Below are 19,184 nucleotides of genomic sequence, written 5' to 3' on the forward strand. Positions count from 1 at the left end.
AAAGTCCACACTCATTGGCCAATCCCTCTCCTCAAGCATTTATCTTGGGCAGCTTGACTTTACTATATCAGCGGCATTTAACACAGTTGAACATGACATCTTATTGGTTCACCACAAGTCTACAAGGATCAGAGATTTGGCACTAGGCTTATTGCAGTTTTTTAATATAAGGAACCACATTTGTTGAAATGTTACCAATCTCGAATAAACAGCCTTTAACCCATATGATTCAGCAGAGCCTTCATTAAGCCTGTTTTTTTTGTATTTTATATATATTTTTTGTTTTACATCACAGGGTCATTTACAAGGACAATACACAGACCTTGTTGTGATTTGATCACACATGTCACGCTAACATGTCCTGTGTTAAATATGGTCTCTCGCGAGTAAATGATGAGGTGCAATCCTATTGTTAAAGCTTAATGGAAATATAAGGATAGATATTACTGTAGAAGGTAACAAGGATTTATTCTCATGGTGAAGGTGACATAAGCAGGGTCTCTCTTCTGACAATAGATTGCTTCTTCCTCTATAATGTTGAGGATTCTTTGCTCTGGTATCTTCTGCATAAAATGCAAGAGTGGGAGAATCCCTTAATGCTTATATCAACAAAATTGCGACTTTAGGAGTGTTCACAAACTTTTACAGTTGCTCCTATTCTGGAACTCCCCCTACGTATCTGTGAGAGTTTCTCACCTGTAAAATTCCTACTTACGAGCAAATCCATTTAGGATTGCAAATTCTAGTTTTGTGGTTAACAAAAGTTGAATTTGTATGTTATTTTAGCAACCAGGTCACTTAGGTTTTTTAGAGATTTGTATATTACGTAATTATGTAAATGGCTGAAGATGGAGACAAAAATACTTGCCTTTGGTAACGACCTTTCTAGTGCATTCTCTACTTGTAGATTCCTCATCTTTTGAATATCCCTAGGCATTGAAGTGAATCTGGAAATTTTGCAATTGCTTACCTGTACCTGTGGGTGGCATAGACATGGTCTCTGCTTGGGTTACTGCCAGGATATAATGCCACTGTTGAAATTATAGCGCCACTCACATGGGTATTTTGGAGAGGGGAGGGGAAGGTTGAAGCCTCTTTAAAAACATCAGGACTATTAGGGATAAGGACTTGAACAAAGAGGATTGGTCTAGCAAACAGATGACATCTGGTAAGGCTACAGCATAGCCCTTAACTGTACCCAATGGACAACCCTGGTGGGTCAACAAAAGTGCAAAGCATTGGAAAATAGCTCCTTGAGAGGATCAACACTCCTTTGGCCATCAAGCAATAAAATCATTCCGGCGTAACCAAACTTCTTGGATTATGTCAGTTACCTCGGGCATATGTTTAAACACACTCAGGAATGTAGAACCTGCCTCTCTGACTGCAAGAGCAGGTCTATTCTGAACAGGAGCTTAAGTGGGGGACACAGGAAGAGTCTTGGCATGGTCTGTGTACTACACCCTCCTCAGGAAGCCTGTGACAAACAGGTGTTGAACCACCAGGGAAATGTTCTGACATTCCAGCCATGTCCAGAGTTGCAGGCCTCTCCACAAAGGTTCTACGACCCCACCCTGCCTTGTTTGTTGCAGCACCACATGGAGGTGATGCTGTCTTTGAACACCTGCACTAGCCTTCCCTTCATGGAGGGTTTAAAGTCTTTCAACGTCAGCCAGATCTCCTGAGCTCCAGTAGGTTGATGTGGAGTCCCAATTCCGACAGAGTCCTCTGATCTCCAACTGTCCCCATCTCAGGAATGACGCATCTGTCACCAGTGTCAGATCTGGTTGGGTAAGGGAGAGGAGTCTGCTGCTGACCCAATTGTGATTTGTTAACCACCACTGAAGCTCTTGTGCAGTTCCCTCTGAGAACTGGACCATCTCAGAGAGATTCCTCATATGCTGCACCCAATGGAACTTCAGGTCCCATTGCACAGCCAGCATATGGCAACGGGCATGTGTCACAAGGAGTATGCAGGAGGCCATGAAGCACAGCAGCCTCAGAGTCAAACTCACTGAAACCTAGGATAGAGGCTGAAACACCGGTATCCTAGCCTGAACATCCTGGACTCGCGTTCGGGAGGCTAAGCCTGAAACTGCACTGTGTCCAGAACAGCTCTGATGAAAGGGAACATCTGGAAGGGAGTCAGGTGTGACATTTGCACGTTGATAGTGAACCCCAGTGAGTGCAGGTGGTCTGCGTAGTCTGGAGGTGGGAGACGACCACTTGGGGCGAGCCCGCCTTCAACAGCCAGTCGTTGAGACAGGGGAAGACTGGTACCACAGATCTTGGCAGATAAGCTGCAACCATCGGCATCACATTCATGAACCCTCACGGAGTGTCGGTAGCCCCAAAAGGAGTATGGTGCACTGAAATTACTTGTGGCCCACAGAGAACCGCAGGTAACATCTGTGAGTAGGCAGGACAGGAATGTGGCCATACTCGTCCTGCAAGTCCAATGCTTCTATCCAGTCTCCGGGGTCCAGTACAGACAGGACTTGAGCGAGCATGAGCATTTGAGATGGCACAGGTCTAGGTTATCACAAAGGCCTCCATCCTTTTTGGGCACCAGAAATTAGCAGGAAACACAACTGTAACCTACTTCTGGCATCAGAACCCTCTCTATGGCTTCCTTGAACAAGAGAGCTGCCACTTCCTGGTGAATTAAGAAGAGATGGTCCTCATTCGGCCTGATGTAAGTGGGTGGCATGGGGTAGACACAAAGGGGTGGGAGTCGCCCCTTCAGACATTCTGGAGAAACCAGCGGTCTGATGTCATCAACCTCCAGTGGTGCAGGTCATGGCGTATCCTGCTTCCCACTGGCTGTCCATGATGTTTGGGGGCGAACTTAAAAGGATTGGAGGGTGCAGCTCCTGGGGGTTGGTGCACTCGCCTGACCTCTGGCAGCCTGACTTATGACATCTGGGAGTACTGCACTTTCGGACAAACAGATGGGGGGGTTTGCGTGCCCTGTTGGCTAGGTAGGTAAAGACACGGTCACAAAAGAAGAGGAAGGCGGACTGGGGTTGGCTGGGGGCCATGAAAAATCCTAAGGACCTGGCCATACCTCTGTATCCTTGAAGCTCTCCAGCACTGAGTCTGCCTGATCTCTGAAGAGACAACAGCCATCAAAGGGCTTGTCCACGAGTGAGGCTTGGACATCCCAAGAAAAGCCAGTCGTTCTCAGCCAGTCATGGCGTCTTAGGGCCACTGACAAAGAATCCGCTCTGCCTAGCAGTCGCTCGTTTTCAGCCCACATCTGATCGTGAACTTGGCTGCATCTCTCCTGTCTTCTATCGCTTGGGAGAGAATTACCTTGGTCTCTTCCGCGACCATGGGCAGCACCTGCACAACTGAATCCCACAGTGCATGGGATTAACAGCCCAAAAGGCAAGCATTGTTCACTGATTGCAGTGCCAGGCTGGTGGAAGAAAACAACTTGCCTAATGTGTCCAGTCTCTTGGATTCCCTATCTGGTGGGGTGATAGGGAATGCACCAGGGTTTACATGGAAAGGAGAGGATTTGACCACCAAGCCCTCAGGGGTAGGGTGTTGCATTAGGAATTTGGGACCCCCTGGGGCGGGGTGATGGCCGCTGGCAATTTTCCTGTTTACAGGAGTCCATGTGCAGGGCTTGGACCAGGTCCCAAGCAGGACGTCCCTAAGGGCTTCATTAAACAGGAGAAGCAGTTCAGAGGGGGCCACTCCCGGCTGAAGCACCTCTGTCAAGACATTAGTCTTGACTGCCACTGAGAGCAGGCTAAGGTCCAGCACCTCTGCCACACTTTTAACCACAATATCAAAAGAAGCTTCCTGCTCTGTAGCCATGGTAGGTGGAGAGACCATGCCAGTATCTGGGGAGGTGTCCAGTCCACTGGTGTCTGCCAATTCCTTGCATCAGTCAATGTTGAGGTCTAATGGCTGGTATTCCTCAGGGTCCAGTGACACCTCCCAATCTTCCTCAAGTCCCAGCCCATATGAACAGAGCTCAGGCTCCTGTCTGGAGGGCAAGGCTGCTTCAATCGGCACAGGAATCAGATGACACACCTCTGGCTCCGTGTTGGAATCGGGGATGGAAATGGGGACGGCACCTTACCCAGGATGCTTTTTTCCGGTCCAGGGAAGACATGGGTTGGCAGGTCGGGCTGGACTGTTCCCATGAGGCACAGGTTCAAGACCGATTTGCATATAGCTGTTTCTGAACTGTGGTGGCAAAGTGAGCTCAAGAACGATGATTGATTCAACCCTGATCTGAGCCTGGGGGTGAGTGTCAGAAAAGTTTTAGCGCTTCGTCCATCATCTCCTTGTGTTTGCAATGGGGACGAGACCCCCAAAGGGTGCCTGTGGTGCCAGAGGCATCAACATAGGGGCCGGCATCAGGGAAGGTGGAGGTGGTATGACCGGCGGTTGTCCAGATGCATCAGTGGATCCTAGGGGCCCAACAGGCGCCAGGGCGGACCCTCTGGTGGTGATTCCGAACGTGTGGGGCCCGAAAGTGCACCAGATGGGATGGGTTGCCAAATATGAGGTCCAAAATTTGCAGAGTTGGGCAGGGGTCTTTCCGGCTTCCGGAAACACAGGGAGGTGCAGGCTCAACCGCGGAGCCAGTCCTAGAATGACGTCGCTCCCTCGTCTTGTCAGATGAGTTTAACGGACGGGATGAAGATGAAGATCACTTCGACTTCTTACTATCTTTCTTCTTGTGGATCGAACGCCCGGACAACTTCGACTATTGATGGTTCTGTGACAGATCCCAGGACTTTCCTCTCGACCGGGATCGAGACCGTCGAGCAGCAAGGAGCTTGCAAACCGTTCCCTCAAAGCCTTGGGGTGCATGACACCGCAGTAGATGTAGGTCTTCACGTTGTGGTCACGCTCAAGGAACCAGAGGTGGGTCAGCCATCAACATCTGCCAGTGAGAGGCACAGCAGGGCTTTAAGCAAGCTTTCCTATTAGACATACCTTTCACACCAGGAGAAACGACAAAAATTCTACACAGGAGTCGGATGACGCACCTCTGGCTCCATTTTGGAATCTGGGATGGAAATGGGGATGGCACCTTACAGTGGTGGCACGTTTGTCGGATCCATGCCCTGAACTAAACCAACTTTATTCAAGTCACATTGTCTTGTCCACTATGCACATGTACTCAATGCAGTTGCAAACAATTTTTGTTAACATTAATTCATACAACAGTTTATTCCAAACTTCTTGCACACAAGAAATTCATACTTAAACTCAAAAATCCAACTCGAATCTTTTGTAAGTAAACATTAGCTTTTTGTATTTAATACACTTCTTGCTTGATTCTGTTAAAAAATCATATGAAAATAGAAACTTAAAATTTCATTTCAATCTTTCATTGTGCCCAATGCATTTCGGGCCCTGGGCCCTTCTTCAGGGGCTCTGAATCTACAAGAATACATAAACAAAATCTAATTGTTGAAAATGTACATTCAATACAGAAAACAAAAGACTGTGCAAGGAGTTCATCATTACTTATCAACAAAACAATACTCAGCACTTCGCAGAACTTTCTTTAATCCTCTTCTCTGTATCAAAAATAAACAATTTAACTCATTTAGAAAGTGATAAAAAAGTAAGAAAGGGTGGTGAAACAAAGTGAAGGATCAGTGACAAGAAAAAAGGTTCACCAAACTATATAAAATAACTTTACTAACTCCACCAGTGCTTGAAAATCTGTAGCCTCCTACACCAAAACCAACAAATCCATACTCACAATTGAAAAACTCTTCCACTAGGTGTATCGGCTCTAAATAACAAAGCACAAGTAACTCCGTGGTTAATACATGAAACACAATCCTACCCCCTTAGTGCCTCCACCATAAGCACATGGCTTTACCCACCTTACTCAATCTCTTGCAAACGTGCTTGGTTCCAATCCGGCGCTTGAGAATATTAAAAAAGGGGGGACTCTGCAGGTAGAAATATCTGCCAGAGTGTATTAACAAGCAGAGCAAGATACACGAAAACCACTTTTCCCGACTAAATCTCCCTTCAGACAAGATGCCGTCAGCTGCAAGGCGGTTTAGTCCTCGATGGTCATCGACGAGTTTTACCATGACTCCATCCGGAAGTGAACCGTCACCTATGCCATAAGTTAAAAGACGGACTACATGATGTCGAGCTCAACGGGCACCATGTTGGAAGGACTCACAAAGTCACCGTAACTATCCAAATCAATCTAAACTGAAAACGTATATTCGCCGAAACCAGATGTCAATATCTCTAGAGTCACAACTAAGTCTCCCTTCAAACAAGATGCCGTCAGCTGCAAAGCGATATAATTCTCAATAGTCATCGACGAGTTCAGAGGTGAACCGTCACCTCTGCCAAAAAGTTAAGATGGACTACATGATGTTGAGCTCAACGGGCGCCATGTTGTCTGAAGGGAGATTTAGTCGTGACTCTTGAGATATTGACAGGTGAAATTGCGGCATGGAAAAGCTGGCATGGAGTATTCTGGTTGACGACCGATGCACAGTTGTTGAGTTGTCTTTCATTATTGCTTTTTAGAACGCTGACATACACAGTTCGTATTAACAGCGAGCCACTATAGAAGTGCCCCCGTACCCCAAAGAATACACTGAGGACAAAGCTTGGTGTAGATAACTCTTTATTCCTCGGAGCACCGGGGAAACGCTCTCGCTCAGTCGGGTCCGGCCGCTAACTAAGATGGCTGCCCTTCCGGTTCCGGTCTCCGCCTCTCCGGCAACGACTAGACCGTCACCACATATCTCCCCCCTTTAGCACCCTAAACAATTTGTAATACTAACGTAAGAAGAGTCTTACTTGATGCTCATGGTAAAGTCATCAAATTTCTTGGGAACTCTCACAACTCTGCCTGCTCTCGTTCTCAACGTCCCCTTCTCCTTCGATGTGTCGCTTACTCTGTGGGAAGTCTCCTGCCAACTCCTCTCATGGCTACTTCCTTGCTCAAGTTCTCGATGACTTCTGTCCTGCTCCCTCCTGCTTTCTTTTAGGGACTCCTCGTCTCCTGTACCTTTGTCTTCTCCTTCCCTGTTGTTATCGTGCTCACTCACAGTTCTCGAATCTTCCACCCTTCCTTCATTTCCTTGCTCTTCCTCGCCTACTTCGGGGTACAGTCCTCCTTCTGTTGCAGTCTCCCATTTTAAAATCTTGTTACATTTCGCCATCCGGTCTTGTGACCACACTTTGCCCTCGCTTAACAGTGCTGATCGGGCGTATGATTCAATGACCTTGAGGGGTGGTGTGAACTTGCTTCCCCCCTTCCTTTTCATCGTTGCTACCTTCACCCTCACCCAGTCTCCTTTCTCTAGGGTCACTCCTTGCACACTGCGCCGTTTGTTATAATGTTCTGCGTACACAGCCTGCGCTTTCTCCATGTTCCTTCTCACCACTGCCGGGGACCATTTGCTTTGTACTACCATGTGCCTCCATGCTAGATTGTCCTTGGTGAAAGGTTCTCTTCCCTTCAACACTTTGAAAGGACTGTATCCTGTGCTCCCCGGGGTGATGCGGTATGCCCACAACATTTTGGGCAGTTCCTTCTCCCAATCTTGACCCGCGCCGATTGCTGCTTGGATGGTCCCCATGATCACTCTGTTGAACCGTTCGACCAATCCATTCCAGGCCGGGTGGTAGATGGGGGTATGCTTTACCTCTATCCCGTTCCGGGCCATAAACGCCTCCCATTTGGCAGACACGAACTGCGGTCCATTATCGCAGGTTATCACTTTGGGGATCCCTTCTTTTACGAATATAGCATTCAGGAAGGATAGCACCGCCTCCGTGTCTACTGTCTCTTTTACTTTCACTTCCGGCCACTTTTAGTGTCTATCATCACAACTGCGTACTTCTGCACCCCTTCGATGTTGAGGATGGGTCCTATGATGTCTATGGATACCATTTCCCAAGGACTGCCTGGAGTTGGAAATTTCCCCAAGGGTGGCCTTACCAAGGTTTGGGATTTGTCCGCTCGGGAACACACTTCACACATCCTCACATACTTCTCAACTTGGGCGTCTATCGCAGGCCACCAGTAGGCCTGTTTCGCCAATGCCTTTGTTTTCGTCATTCCTTGATGTCCTTCGTGCAGAATCGCCAATAGGTGTTCCACCAACTTCTGGGGAGGAATTACTTTGTCCCCCCTCAACAAGAACGTGGGATTCTCCCCGATCGATAGCTCTCCGCTAACTTCCCAGTACTTCCTCATCTGGCTGTCCAGGTGTCTTTTGTCCCGCCACCCGTGTGTCACATACCCTTTGATCGCCTCCAGGGTCTCATCTTGGCTGTATGCCTCAGCCCATTCCTGCTCGCTAATGAATTGTTCCAGGTCTTGCATTGTCGCCACCATATACCTATCCCATCCGGGGGTTCCTGTTCGTCTACTCCTTCCTTGGCGGCCGCTCTGCTTAAGAAGTCCGCGACTCTGTTCCTGGGGCCCGGTATGTATTCCACCTCGTACACATAATCCAACAGTCTTAGCGTCATCTTCGCTATCCTCGGTGTTGCGTGTGCATGTCCATTGGAGGTAGGCACTTTTATCAGGGGTTTGTGGTCTGTGCGTACCAGGAACTTAGCTCCCCATAGGAATTGCCTGAAACGTTCCATTGCCCATACCACGGCCAACATCTCTTTTTCAATTACACTGAACTGTTCTTCGTTAGGCGCTAAGGATCTAGATGCAAAACAAACCGTGGAAACTTCTCCTGTACTTACTTTCTGCCTCAGCACTGCCCCCAGCCCTCTGTCGCTGGCGTCCGTGGTTAGTATCGATGTTGCTGACTGGTCAAACCCCTTGAGCGGTATCGCCTCGCTCATTTCCTTTTTCAAAGCCACGAACTCCTCCTGTTCCTCCGTTTCCCATTTGAACCCGTTTTTCTCTTTCAGCAGTTGTCGAAGGTGGTGGGTTTTTGTAGCAAAATGTGAGATGAACTTGCTGTAAAATTCTGCCATTCCTAGGAATGACCTGACATCTTCCTTTCTTGAGGGGGCTGGTGCGTCTCTTATCACCGCCATATTGGCTCTCTTTGGTTCAATACCTTTCTCACTGATTTCATGTCCTAGGTAGGTCACTGATTGCACTCCAAACTTGCATTTTCCCCACTCGGCTGTGAGTCCGTTGTTCTTTAGTATTTCCAGTACTGCATGTAACTTGTCGTTGTGCTCTGGTTTTGACTTCCCCATTATGAGGATATCGTCCTGGAAGTACTGTACGCCTTCCACCTTTTGGAACATCTTATGCATCAGTTTTTGGAAGACTGCAGCCGCTGATGCCAGTCCCAATGGCATCCTCACAAATTTGTAGCACCCGAACGGTGTGATGAAGGATGTGAGGTGGCTGCATGTGGGGTGCAATGCTACCTGATGGTACGTCGAGTATTGGTCCACCGTGGAAAACCACTTTATTCCTTTGGTTTTCGTGAGCATCTCGTTAATGCGTTGGAGTGGGAAATTGTCAACCAGTATGTTTTTGTTGAGCTCTCTGATGTCCACGCACAACCTCACCTTCCCCATTGGGTTTTTGTGCCCCCACTAAGGGTGATAGCCATTCCTCACTTTCAATGGCCTTTATTATGCCGCTCTTCTCCAGTCTTTCTAGTTCTTCTTGTACCGCTTCTCGGCATCGGAACGGAATGTTTCTGGCCTTGTGGCTCACGGGGCTGGCTCCTTCCTTCAAGTGTATCATGTGCGTGAATTTTGTTAATTTTCCTATCTTCCCACTAAATACCTCTGGGTACTCTCTTTTCCACGCTTCTCCCTCGTAGCCTTGTTCCGTATCCGTCAGCATTACCTTCTCCACTCCTCCAGGATTGAGTTTTATGCCTAAGACACTTTGGTCTTTCCATCCGAGCACCGAAGGCCCCTTTTCCGACACATACAGCTTGCATTCGGCTTGACGACCTCTAAACTCAAACAATAAAGGACAATACCCCACCATGGGTATCCTTTGCACCGTGTAGGTGACAGGCCTCACATCCATGGGATGTAGTCCTTTCTTTATTACTTCCTGGAATTCTTCTTCCCATACCTTCCTTTGTTCGATCGTGATGGGAGATCCTGAGTCTGCCACTATGTCAATCATCACTCCTCCTATGTTAATTTTTAACACCGGTTTGCTGGAACCTTTTCAATCCACATCCAACACTTGGTCCTCTATGTAAAGAACTTCTTCGCCGTACTCTTCTCCTCCCTGCGCCTCCTCTTCGTCTGCGCTACCCTGGTCGATATACTTGACCGCTGCTCCTCTGGGCTTTCGTCTGCAGACTTTTTCGTAATGGCCAAATATTCTGCAGTATGCACACTTAGCTTTGAATGCTGGACACACTTTGTCATTTCCTGCGTGTGCGCTGCTTCCACACCGGTAGCAACCTGCTTTTTTCTCCCAACTCATCTTCTGCGTCGCTCCGGCGCTTTGCTGGTTTCTTTTCGAGTATTGGCTTCTGGTTGGTCCCGTTTGCTTAGGTTTGTCTCCTTTATTATTCACCATCACTCTACATACTGTCGGTTTGCTATTCGTGTCCTTCCTGGCCGCCTCTGCACATCTTTTGGACAATTCAGCCTTCTTCACCAAGGCCCATACCTCCTTGAGAGGCGCATCTCCGTTAACCCACAGTTTTTCTTGCACTGCAGTGTTAGATGTATGCATGATGATTTGATCTCTCACCAGTTCGTCATGTAGTGCTCCGAACTTGCACGTTAAGGCCAATTTCTGTAGCGCTGCTACATATTCGTCGATAGTCTCGCCGCTCTCTTGCTTCCTTTGGAAGAAGTTGCATCGGTCTATGGCCATACACACGACTGGCCAATAGTGAGCATCTAGATCTTCTATTGCGTGTTGGAACACGTCCGTGTCCGTCGCTGGCCTTGTTATCTTCACTATGTTGTCGTACACTTCCGGGCCTAGATTGTGCAGGAGTATCTTCTTCCTTTGTGGGCTGAAGTAGTCTGCGTCACTCTCTTCCTCTAGTGCCGACAAATAATTGAGAAAGTACATCTTCCAGTCCTCCCACGGCATCATGGGTTCGCCTCTTTTTGGCAGGAACAGCACCATGCTGGTGAGGGAGTTGGAGGGCGCGGCCATATTTCCGTTGTCACTTGGTATCGCTTGGGCTTGTCCGCTGTCGCCAGGCGGGCTTCCTGGTGCTTGCCTTTCCACTCGTCCTCTCACTGGGGTCGGGCTGCCGTCGTCACTGCCTGATGCCCCTCGGGATTCCAGGATTGCTTCCCACCTTCTCTCTCTGGCCTATGTTCTGTACACTCTCCCCAGACCGGTCTGGTCGTTTCGCGCCCTTGCCCCTCTCGTTGTGGGGTTGTCTGTAGCGGCGCCCCGGCACCCTCGTGGCCCTGGGTATGGTGCGTCGCCTAGCTCTTGGGCTTCCGTCTTCCGCGCTGCCCTGGGCTTCCTGTGTCCGCTAGCTGCGTGGGTTTAACTTTCCCCTTGTGCGCCTAGTTGCTGCATCAACCGTGGTGCTTGGCGCTTCGCCGCTGTGCGATGGCTGCTCTGGCCCGGTTTGCTGCCCACGTGCCTCTGTACTCACTCGTGTGGCCTGGCTTGACGTTTTCCCTCTGCCGCGCTCCGATGCGTATATTCTATTTCAGGTTTTTTTTTTCGTGGGTCCACGATGTTTCTCGGATCCCGCCTCGTCGCCATTTATAGAGGTGACCCCGCACCCCAAAGAATACACTGAGGACAAAGCTTGGTGTAGATAACTCTTTATTCCTCGGAGCGCCGGGGAAACGCTCTCGCTCAGTCGGGTCCGGCCGCTAACTAAGATGGCTGCCCTTCCAGTTCCGGTCTCCGCCTCTCCGGCAACCACTAGACCGTCACCACAGCCATGTTCGCAAGAGATTGAGTAAGGTGGGTACAGCCATGTGCTTATGGTGGAGGCACTAAGGGGGTAGGAGTGTGTTTCATGTATTAACCACGGAGTTACTTGTGCTTTGTTATTTAGAGCAGATACATATAGTGGAAGAGTTTTCCAATTGTGAGTATGGATTTGTTAGTTTTGGTGTAGGAGGCTCCAGATTTTCAAGCACTGGTGGAGTTTGTAAAGTTATTTTATTTCGTTTGGTGAACCTTTTTTCTTTTCACTGATCCTTCACTTTGTTTCACCACCCTTTCTTACTTTTTTTATCACTTTCTATATGAGTTAGGTTGTGTATTTTTGATTCAGAGAAGAGGATACAAGAAAGTTCTGCGAAGTGCTGAGTATTGTTTCATTGATTAGTAATGATGAACTCCTTGCACAGTCTTTTTGTTTTCTGTATTGAATGTAAATTTTCAACAATTAGATTTTGTTTATGTATTCTTGTAGATTCAGAGCCCCCGAAGTGGACAAGTCACGTAAATGCAAGGCACTGAGCCGGGTTCACCTACTCTGGCTCAGGCAAAGACCCTGCTGGTGGTAGGTAGCAACCTCTGGAGCAGGAATAGCATGTAGGTGTGATGCCATCCTGCCTGCACCTCTGCTTGACTGAGGACGATTTGGAAGAGAGCAACAAACATAACTTCAACCCAGGCCTGGAGTGCGAGCAGCATGAAGCCTGGTGCCCATCAGGATTACCATAATTAACTTTACCTCCTACTCATTAATGGCGTTTGAATGCATGAAGCTGCAATGGTGACAACTTGGAGTAGTGCTTAGAACCCCCCTCAATCAGACCTCATGGCTAATGGGTTTACATGATGGGACTAGCAGGACTTGCACTTGATTTTATTTATTTTTGATTTAAAGAGGTGACATTCCCCTACCACTACAAATATAGAATTTTATGTGGAAAATTCCACAGAAGCAGCTATGGATCCACGTAAAATGGCGAACAAAAATGGAAATGGACATAATGGCGCTGGTGTGATGCTATACGGCTTCAGTGGCTTCATGTCTGGACAGTAACAGACATCGAGACAGAGCAGACCCCACCTACCACCTCAGGAGAGCAATGGCAACATTTCTGGTTCCAATCTGGCGCCTGGGAATATTCAAAAGGTGAGGACTCTGCAGGTAGAAATATCTGCCAGAGTGTATTAACAAGCAGAGCAAGATACACGAAAACCCCTTTTCCCGCAGCAAAAACGTCCTTTATGAGCACCAATAGCAAGGAGGCAATTGTTCCTCGGACAGAAAAGTAAAAGCACAACGGCAGCAGTGAAAACCACGCTCAAAGGTACAGTAAGAGACACATACATTTCAAACAGCAAAAGCTTCCCTCACACACATGAGAAGCACATCAAAGCCATCAGATCAGACCAGAGCAGTTCAAGATGTTCGCAAACAGCCAGATGGATATGACATTTGTTGAAGCGCTTGTGTGAAGGATTTGGACGCTATCGCTTCCAGCTCTGTGTCCTGAGCTGGCAGCAGGTGTGGTCAGAAACGGCATGGGTACCCATTTACCTGATGCCTGTGTACTGCAGATCACTCCGAGTCGCACATGTCAACAAATCCTGCAGCGTGAAGCGGTGGGCGAGCATCTGGAAGGAGGAGAGAGCGATACGTTAGCATGTCTCTTGCTCTGGTAAGAGTGAACGTAAAGGGAGGCAGGGACGTGCACACACTTTGCGTCTGGCGGGTCCCACACCGCATACCATCTTTGTACACCCAAGGACATAGAGAGGAGTGGCAGGTGGGGACAGTATAGACAACATGTACTATATGTACGAGCCCTCATAAATTGGAGTTTCTGTGACAGGCTAACAGAGGACTTTTATCATCTTTACAGACATGATGCGCAATAACAGCCGACACAACCATTTATAAGGAGTTCTCTGAGGAGGGACATTTCACAAACAATCATTCCAGGTAGGGCTATGCCCTGGCACCATCCCTACTGGCCAAGTGGGCATCCACTGCTGCCTTCACACACAACACAAAAGGGAGCCTCCCCTTTTCTCGTAATAATACCTCCTGGCACAAACAATTCCAATGTTAGGGCGCCACTGAAACATGGCAGTTCCTGTCATTCAAAGCCATTGTCTATATGTAGCCTACTCGAAACACTCGAAAGGAACAATTCGGATGATCACTCCATCCTTTGCTCCACTTCCTTCACATTTCACTTACCAAGTCCAGACAATCTGCTCCTTAACCACAACCTTATGGTATTTCCCCACACTTTACAACTGGAAAACACCTGCTCTCCAATTGCATTTCCTTTGAGACTCTGCATCTTCAAGCTCCTGTCTGATGAGTCACATTTTAGCCTCCTTTACCCTCTTCTCTCTCTCATCCTAACAAAATCAAATAAAAAAATGTCCTGCTCGCTCGTGGTGCCCATGTTTGCCCATCTTCTCCTCTGCTGCTGATTTTAGTCTTGGTATGCTTTTGTATTCTACGTGTCTACGCACGTTTTAGTCCCTATCTGCCATATGAAATGATGTTGCCTCTGCCCTCTCTCCACTTTCCAAGTCACCAATAAACTCATTTGCACGTCTTCGAGTATTGTTCCTCTCGCCTCATTTTCCAAACTATTTGCTGTATCATCTCCAATCTGCCTTCAATTCTATTATTCCTACCATCAAGCAATGCCACTCCTTTTACTCTTCTCCTTTGGCTGCCACTTGCTATTTCCACATATTTCCCAACCTCTCTCGACTTCAAGTGACTGCATAGTCTTCCTCCTTAACTTTTCTCCTCTCACGGTCAAACTCTGGACTGGAGATAAAGTAAGCTAATCATGTTTATTAAAATAACTTTCTCATATCGACCAATGGACAGCTGTGGACCACAGCAGAAAGAACCTAATAGCACACCTACGCAGCTGCCAATTTTTCAGTTTGCATATGTGTGACATGTCCAGTTATTAGGTTTGCTTATGTGTGACATATTAAGGCCATACGAATAAGACTGAGTGACAATGTATTGTGAATGGAATAAAGCAGTTATAACCATGACATAACACACACACACACACACACATCAAAAAACACCCCTTTTGTGCAACAAATGTTCAGAAATTTCCTTAAAAAAATACAAGAAAGTAAAGTGATCTTGTACAGAAAGCAAGGACTAACTGAAGGTTTCAGTTACCCTAGGCACATGATTGCTTGCCAGCTATGTCAAGGCTTGCCCCTATGTGACAGAACACAAAATACACATGCATAGACAAATACACAAACACACTTAAAAGTTCAAATATTGCACGCTGTTCTGTTTAGTTTACTTTTGCAAAATGCAGGTCCTGTAAACATACATTTTTATTCGCTTCTCCACTATACTCAGACATTAATAGTGCAATAAGAAGCAAACCAAGACTAAAACTCCAAATCACTACTCTGGACTGGGCCAAACATTTCACAATAACAAGATAAGACAAGTTGGAATCAGTCAGGAACCTACGATCTTCTGATTATGAACTACTTTTAATTTACCAAGCTGCCTTACCATAAATGGATATCATGTCATTACGTACAATCTCCCAAGATCTTCCTCGGGTGACTCGAATTAAAGAATCTATCTGAAGCACAGGGATATTGAGATGAAGTTGTAGAGGAACTGTGGGCCCACTTGATATATACACTGCAACCTTGACTTTTTAAGAAAACTTTACACTTTTAGCACTGTCGCATCCAAAAGCAAAAGTTTAATGCATTTATATTTTATGGGGCTTTGTGTCACACACCAGTTGCAAAACACCACCTGAATGCGCCAAATAATGATAAATACGTTTTCAAACTTCTAAATGAATGACATCGTCACATGCAATCTTTTCTTGAAAAACGAAAATTTTTATTGGTGCAGATTCTTTGCACTGCTTAGCCGAACACTCAACAGAATGCTTTGGAGTCTCACAGGGGAGGTTGCTAAACTACCACTGATAGCCCAGGACGACATTCAAAACCAGCGGCTACTTGGCAGGTAGGTTCAGTGAGGTAAACAATGCGGTTCCAGTTTTTTTCCGCTCAGCAAATCAACTTTACTCAACCTGTGACTTCTACTCAGTGAGTGGGAGCTTGAGTTCCAGCCTCTGTTCCGCTAACTGACAAAACACGCTGGACTGTGTAGCTGTGTCCGAAGCCCAGGGCTTTAAGTGGGATTTAAAAAACTGGGGGGGGGGGGTCTCTCGAAGGTGCGTGGCCTATACTTAGGGGCCTGGTTTAAAATTCATAAGCTAAACACCTGCTTAGCATAGTGTGCCTCCCGAGTGGTATTTTGCTGCTTCTTTGTCTTTGCATCCAGATATAGAATACAGCAAGTAACATGATACATACAACTAGCAAGGAAGATTGGCTTTGCCAATGGTTGTTAGCAGCATAAGCTATATAATCAACAACTATGGCTTCGTTGTACATTATACTGAAAATGCTTCAGTTCTGAAACTATGAGACTATGAAAGACCTACAAGGAGTCTCTTGGAAAGTTATCTCAAAGGCAGTGAGGGTGGCACTGCTTCAGAATTAAGATTTATTTTTCACCGAGGATGAGGGCAAAAACGAAGAGCCCGATAGGGACCCGTCTCAGCACCTGCTCTTAAGAAGAGGACCCGGCCCGCTTTAAGCCCTGCCAAAGCCTGTTTGTGTATGTTTCTTTTCACGTGTGAAGCGGAGTCCGTCTGGCATTGAGTGCTACCTGGAGGCCCCACAGCTTAATTGTTTGAGAGAAAACAAAAGGTACAAGTGTTAAACTTAGCTGGGGCCCATGGCGTCACCTAGCACTACTCCTGCACAGAGACACAAGCCATTGTTGCCCAGGTAGAAGGAGCGCACAGAAAGAGCACTGGCTGCTTACTGGCTTGTTACGACCCACAGAGTCAGCTGCATGCATTGCCTTACCACCCTGCTATGAGCTTGTTTATTAAGGGTGATTAAGCATTTTAATGTGGTGTTGCGGACACCAGCATTACATTGCGTTAGTCTAACCTTTGATGCGTGAAACTTGACAGGAATGCATCTGAAAAAATAATGTGCTAGTAAAAGGTAAATGATAGGATTTAAGAGCCCCATTCGACCCACTGTCCAATACCAACTATCACTAAGAAATACATTGGAGCGATAACTGCATGAGACCACCTTAACTACAGTCGATCATAATGCAGAATTGTAAAGGGTGCCTACATTCTAGTGTGCAGTTCAAAGGCTGGCAACATACATATCCTCCTCAAAAAATATTTGCTTGGTTACATCTCAGCTCCTCTCACCATGTTACCAGTCTGCACTGTGTATTGATTGTAATATCTAATTACTGATTTTTCCAGAGTGCTTTACCGCTAGCACTTTATGAAGTTACTTCAATCACATGGTGTCAACATGGTTCAAGTCGATCCCACACATTCAGTCTGAGCTGCTGAGAGGCTGTGTCCTGGAGTCGCAATCTTGAATCACCGGAGCAGATGTAGGTTTTTGTCCTTTACGACTGTAATTGGCACCAAGAAAAAGTACTTTCTGCACTTCTGCCAGACAATCTGAAGACAGCTGAGAAGAGGGACGAAATGGGAGCTCTGGAAGCTGGAGCCAGTCCCTCGCCACGTAAATGATGCTTGCATCTTTTATAATGAGTTCCAAGGCCTGCAATTGGAGGACAACTGAGACCTCAACAGGTATAGGATATTTCATGCTCCTCAAAGGAGAGGATGGGGGCAGACCTCCTTGTTAGCTCCCTGCAGACTTTCTGCTGTTTCCTTCTCAGGGAATAGGTAGGATTACCTTATCAGTCTAGGTACCCTTTAAAGCGAAAAAAAACCCATGCAAATAAAGTCACTCTACAGGAAAGAAGAGGGACCATAGCAGGGATATAAGTCGGATTCAAAGCGATCATGGATAAGAACCATGCAAAGTACCTTTGTCCTTAGGAAATTGCTCATTAGTTGACTCAGCAAATAAATGATTCCCATGAATTGGGAAGCCCTTGGAATTTCCCAGAGCCTTGGGAGAGACCTAGGATAACTTAACATCTCAGGTCAATTTTCCTTAGTCACCTCGGGGCAGTGATACCTTTCCATCGCTAGACAGAGCTGAAACTCTCTTGTTATGTTATGTTAAAGATATTTGTTAAGCACACGTTGACTGGGCGGTTTCTTGGCGCTGGAGTGGAAGTTAGGCAGCAGAAGAGAGGAGAGCCTAGGTGTCATAAGCCTGAGAAAACAACCAGGTCTTCAGCTGTTTTCTGAATAGTGCACAGGAGGTGACCGACCTCAGGTCCACAGGGAACGAATTCCAGAACTGAGGGGCTACGGCTGCAAATCGAAAGCCACCAGGTTTCTTGTGTTTAAAAGTCGGAGTGACTAACAGATTCAGATAGGAGGATCGTAGGTTACGAGTGGGGACATAGCGTAGGATCTTGGAAGAGATGAAGGCTGGACTGTTGCCGTGAAGAGCTTTGAAAATAGACTTGTTCCAGCGTGTGCCCATTTATGTGGGTAGCTTCGCGCACATGTTGGGTGCAATTCTTTCCAGACAGAAGATCTGTCAGCTCTATTGAGCTGGCATTCTCCTGTTCGTCGTGGGGTCAATAATTAAAGTCACCAATAATGAGAAGTCGGGCGTGGTTGATGGCTAAGTGAGAAATCATTTCACCCAGTGCCTGGGGAAAAGTAGGCATATAATAAGGAGGTCTATAAAGAAGAGCACAAGTGAAAGATGACCGAGGGGATTCAATTTTGAGAACTAAACTATCAACAGAGGGAAAACCAGTAACCCCTAATGACTTAAACTGGTGATCCTTATGGATGATAGCTGCAACCCCACCCCCCACTTTCCCTGGGGGACGATTAGTTTGCAGGATGTAGTAATTATCTGGTACTACCACTAAGATGTCAGGGGCAGACTCTTCAGTAAGCCATGTTTCATTAATAAGAAGTATATCTGGCTTTTCAGACTGTAGAAGTTGATACATTTCGAGTTGGTGTTTCACCATGGACGGTAGATTCAAATACATGACTAAAAGACCTGTTATTTCCTTGCTGTGGAAAGTATCGAGGGCATGCACTATTATGGGGAGAAGGGAGCAGAGTTGTGCAGGATTTCAGGGTAAATAAGTCGCTGCCTAAAAATAACCGACTCATTTACGGATGTTATCAGCTATTTCATACATTCAATACATCTCTTTCAGCTCCGTGGCCGAGTAACTCACGAAATGGGCATAGTGGCTGGCCCCTGGACCCATACGGCCACATACGGGCTTGCCTTTGGCGCGCCCACTGCGCACGTCCGCTGCGTGGCCAAGCCCCCATCTGCCTAAATA

The 19,184-nt window shown here is 47.0% G+C and overlaps 1 protein-coding gene across 2 annotated transcripts in view; it reads right to left on the reverse strand.

Moving 5' to 3' along the window:
- LOC144823334 (mitogen-activated protein kinase kinase kinase 6-like) overlaps positions 1-19,184 on the reverse strand; it is a 1,091,718-nt gene that overhangs the window by 9,166 nt on the left and 1,063,368 nt on the right. For both annotated transcript variants that reach the window (XM_078681777.1, XM_078681776.1), the window contains exon 28: positions 13,404-13,480. In XM_078681777.1, coding sequence (XP_078537903.1) covers positions 13,404-13,480 — 77 coding nt within the window. The remainder of the gene's footprint in view (positions 1-13,403; positions 13,481-19,184) is intronic.

Source organism: Lissotriton helveticus, chromosome 3_1 (assembly GCF_964261635.1).
Source record: "Lissotriton helveticus chromosome 3_1, aLisHel1.1, whole genome shotgun sequence".
In the NCBI taxonomy this organism is placed as follows: domain Eukaryota; kingdom Metazoa; phylum Chordata; class Amphibia; order Caudata; family Salamandridae; genus Lissotriton; species Lissotriton helveticus.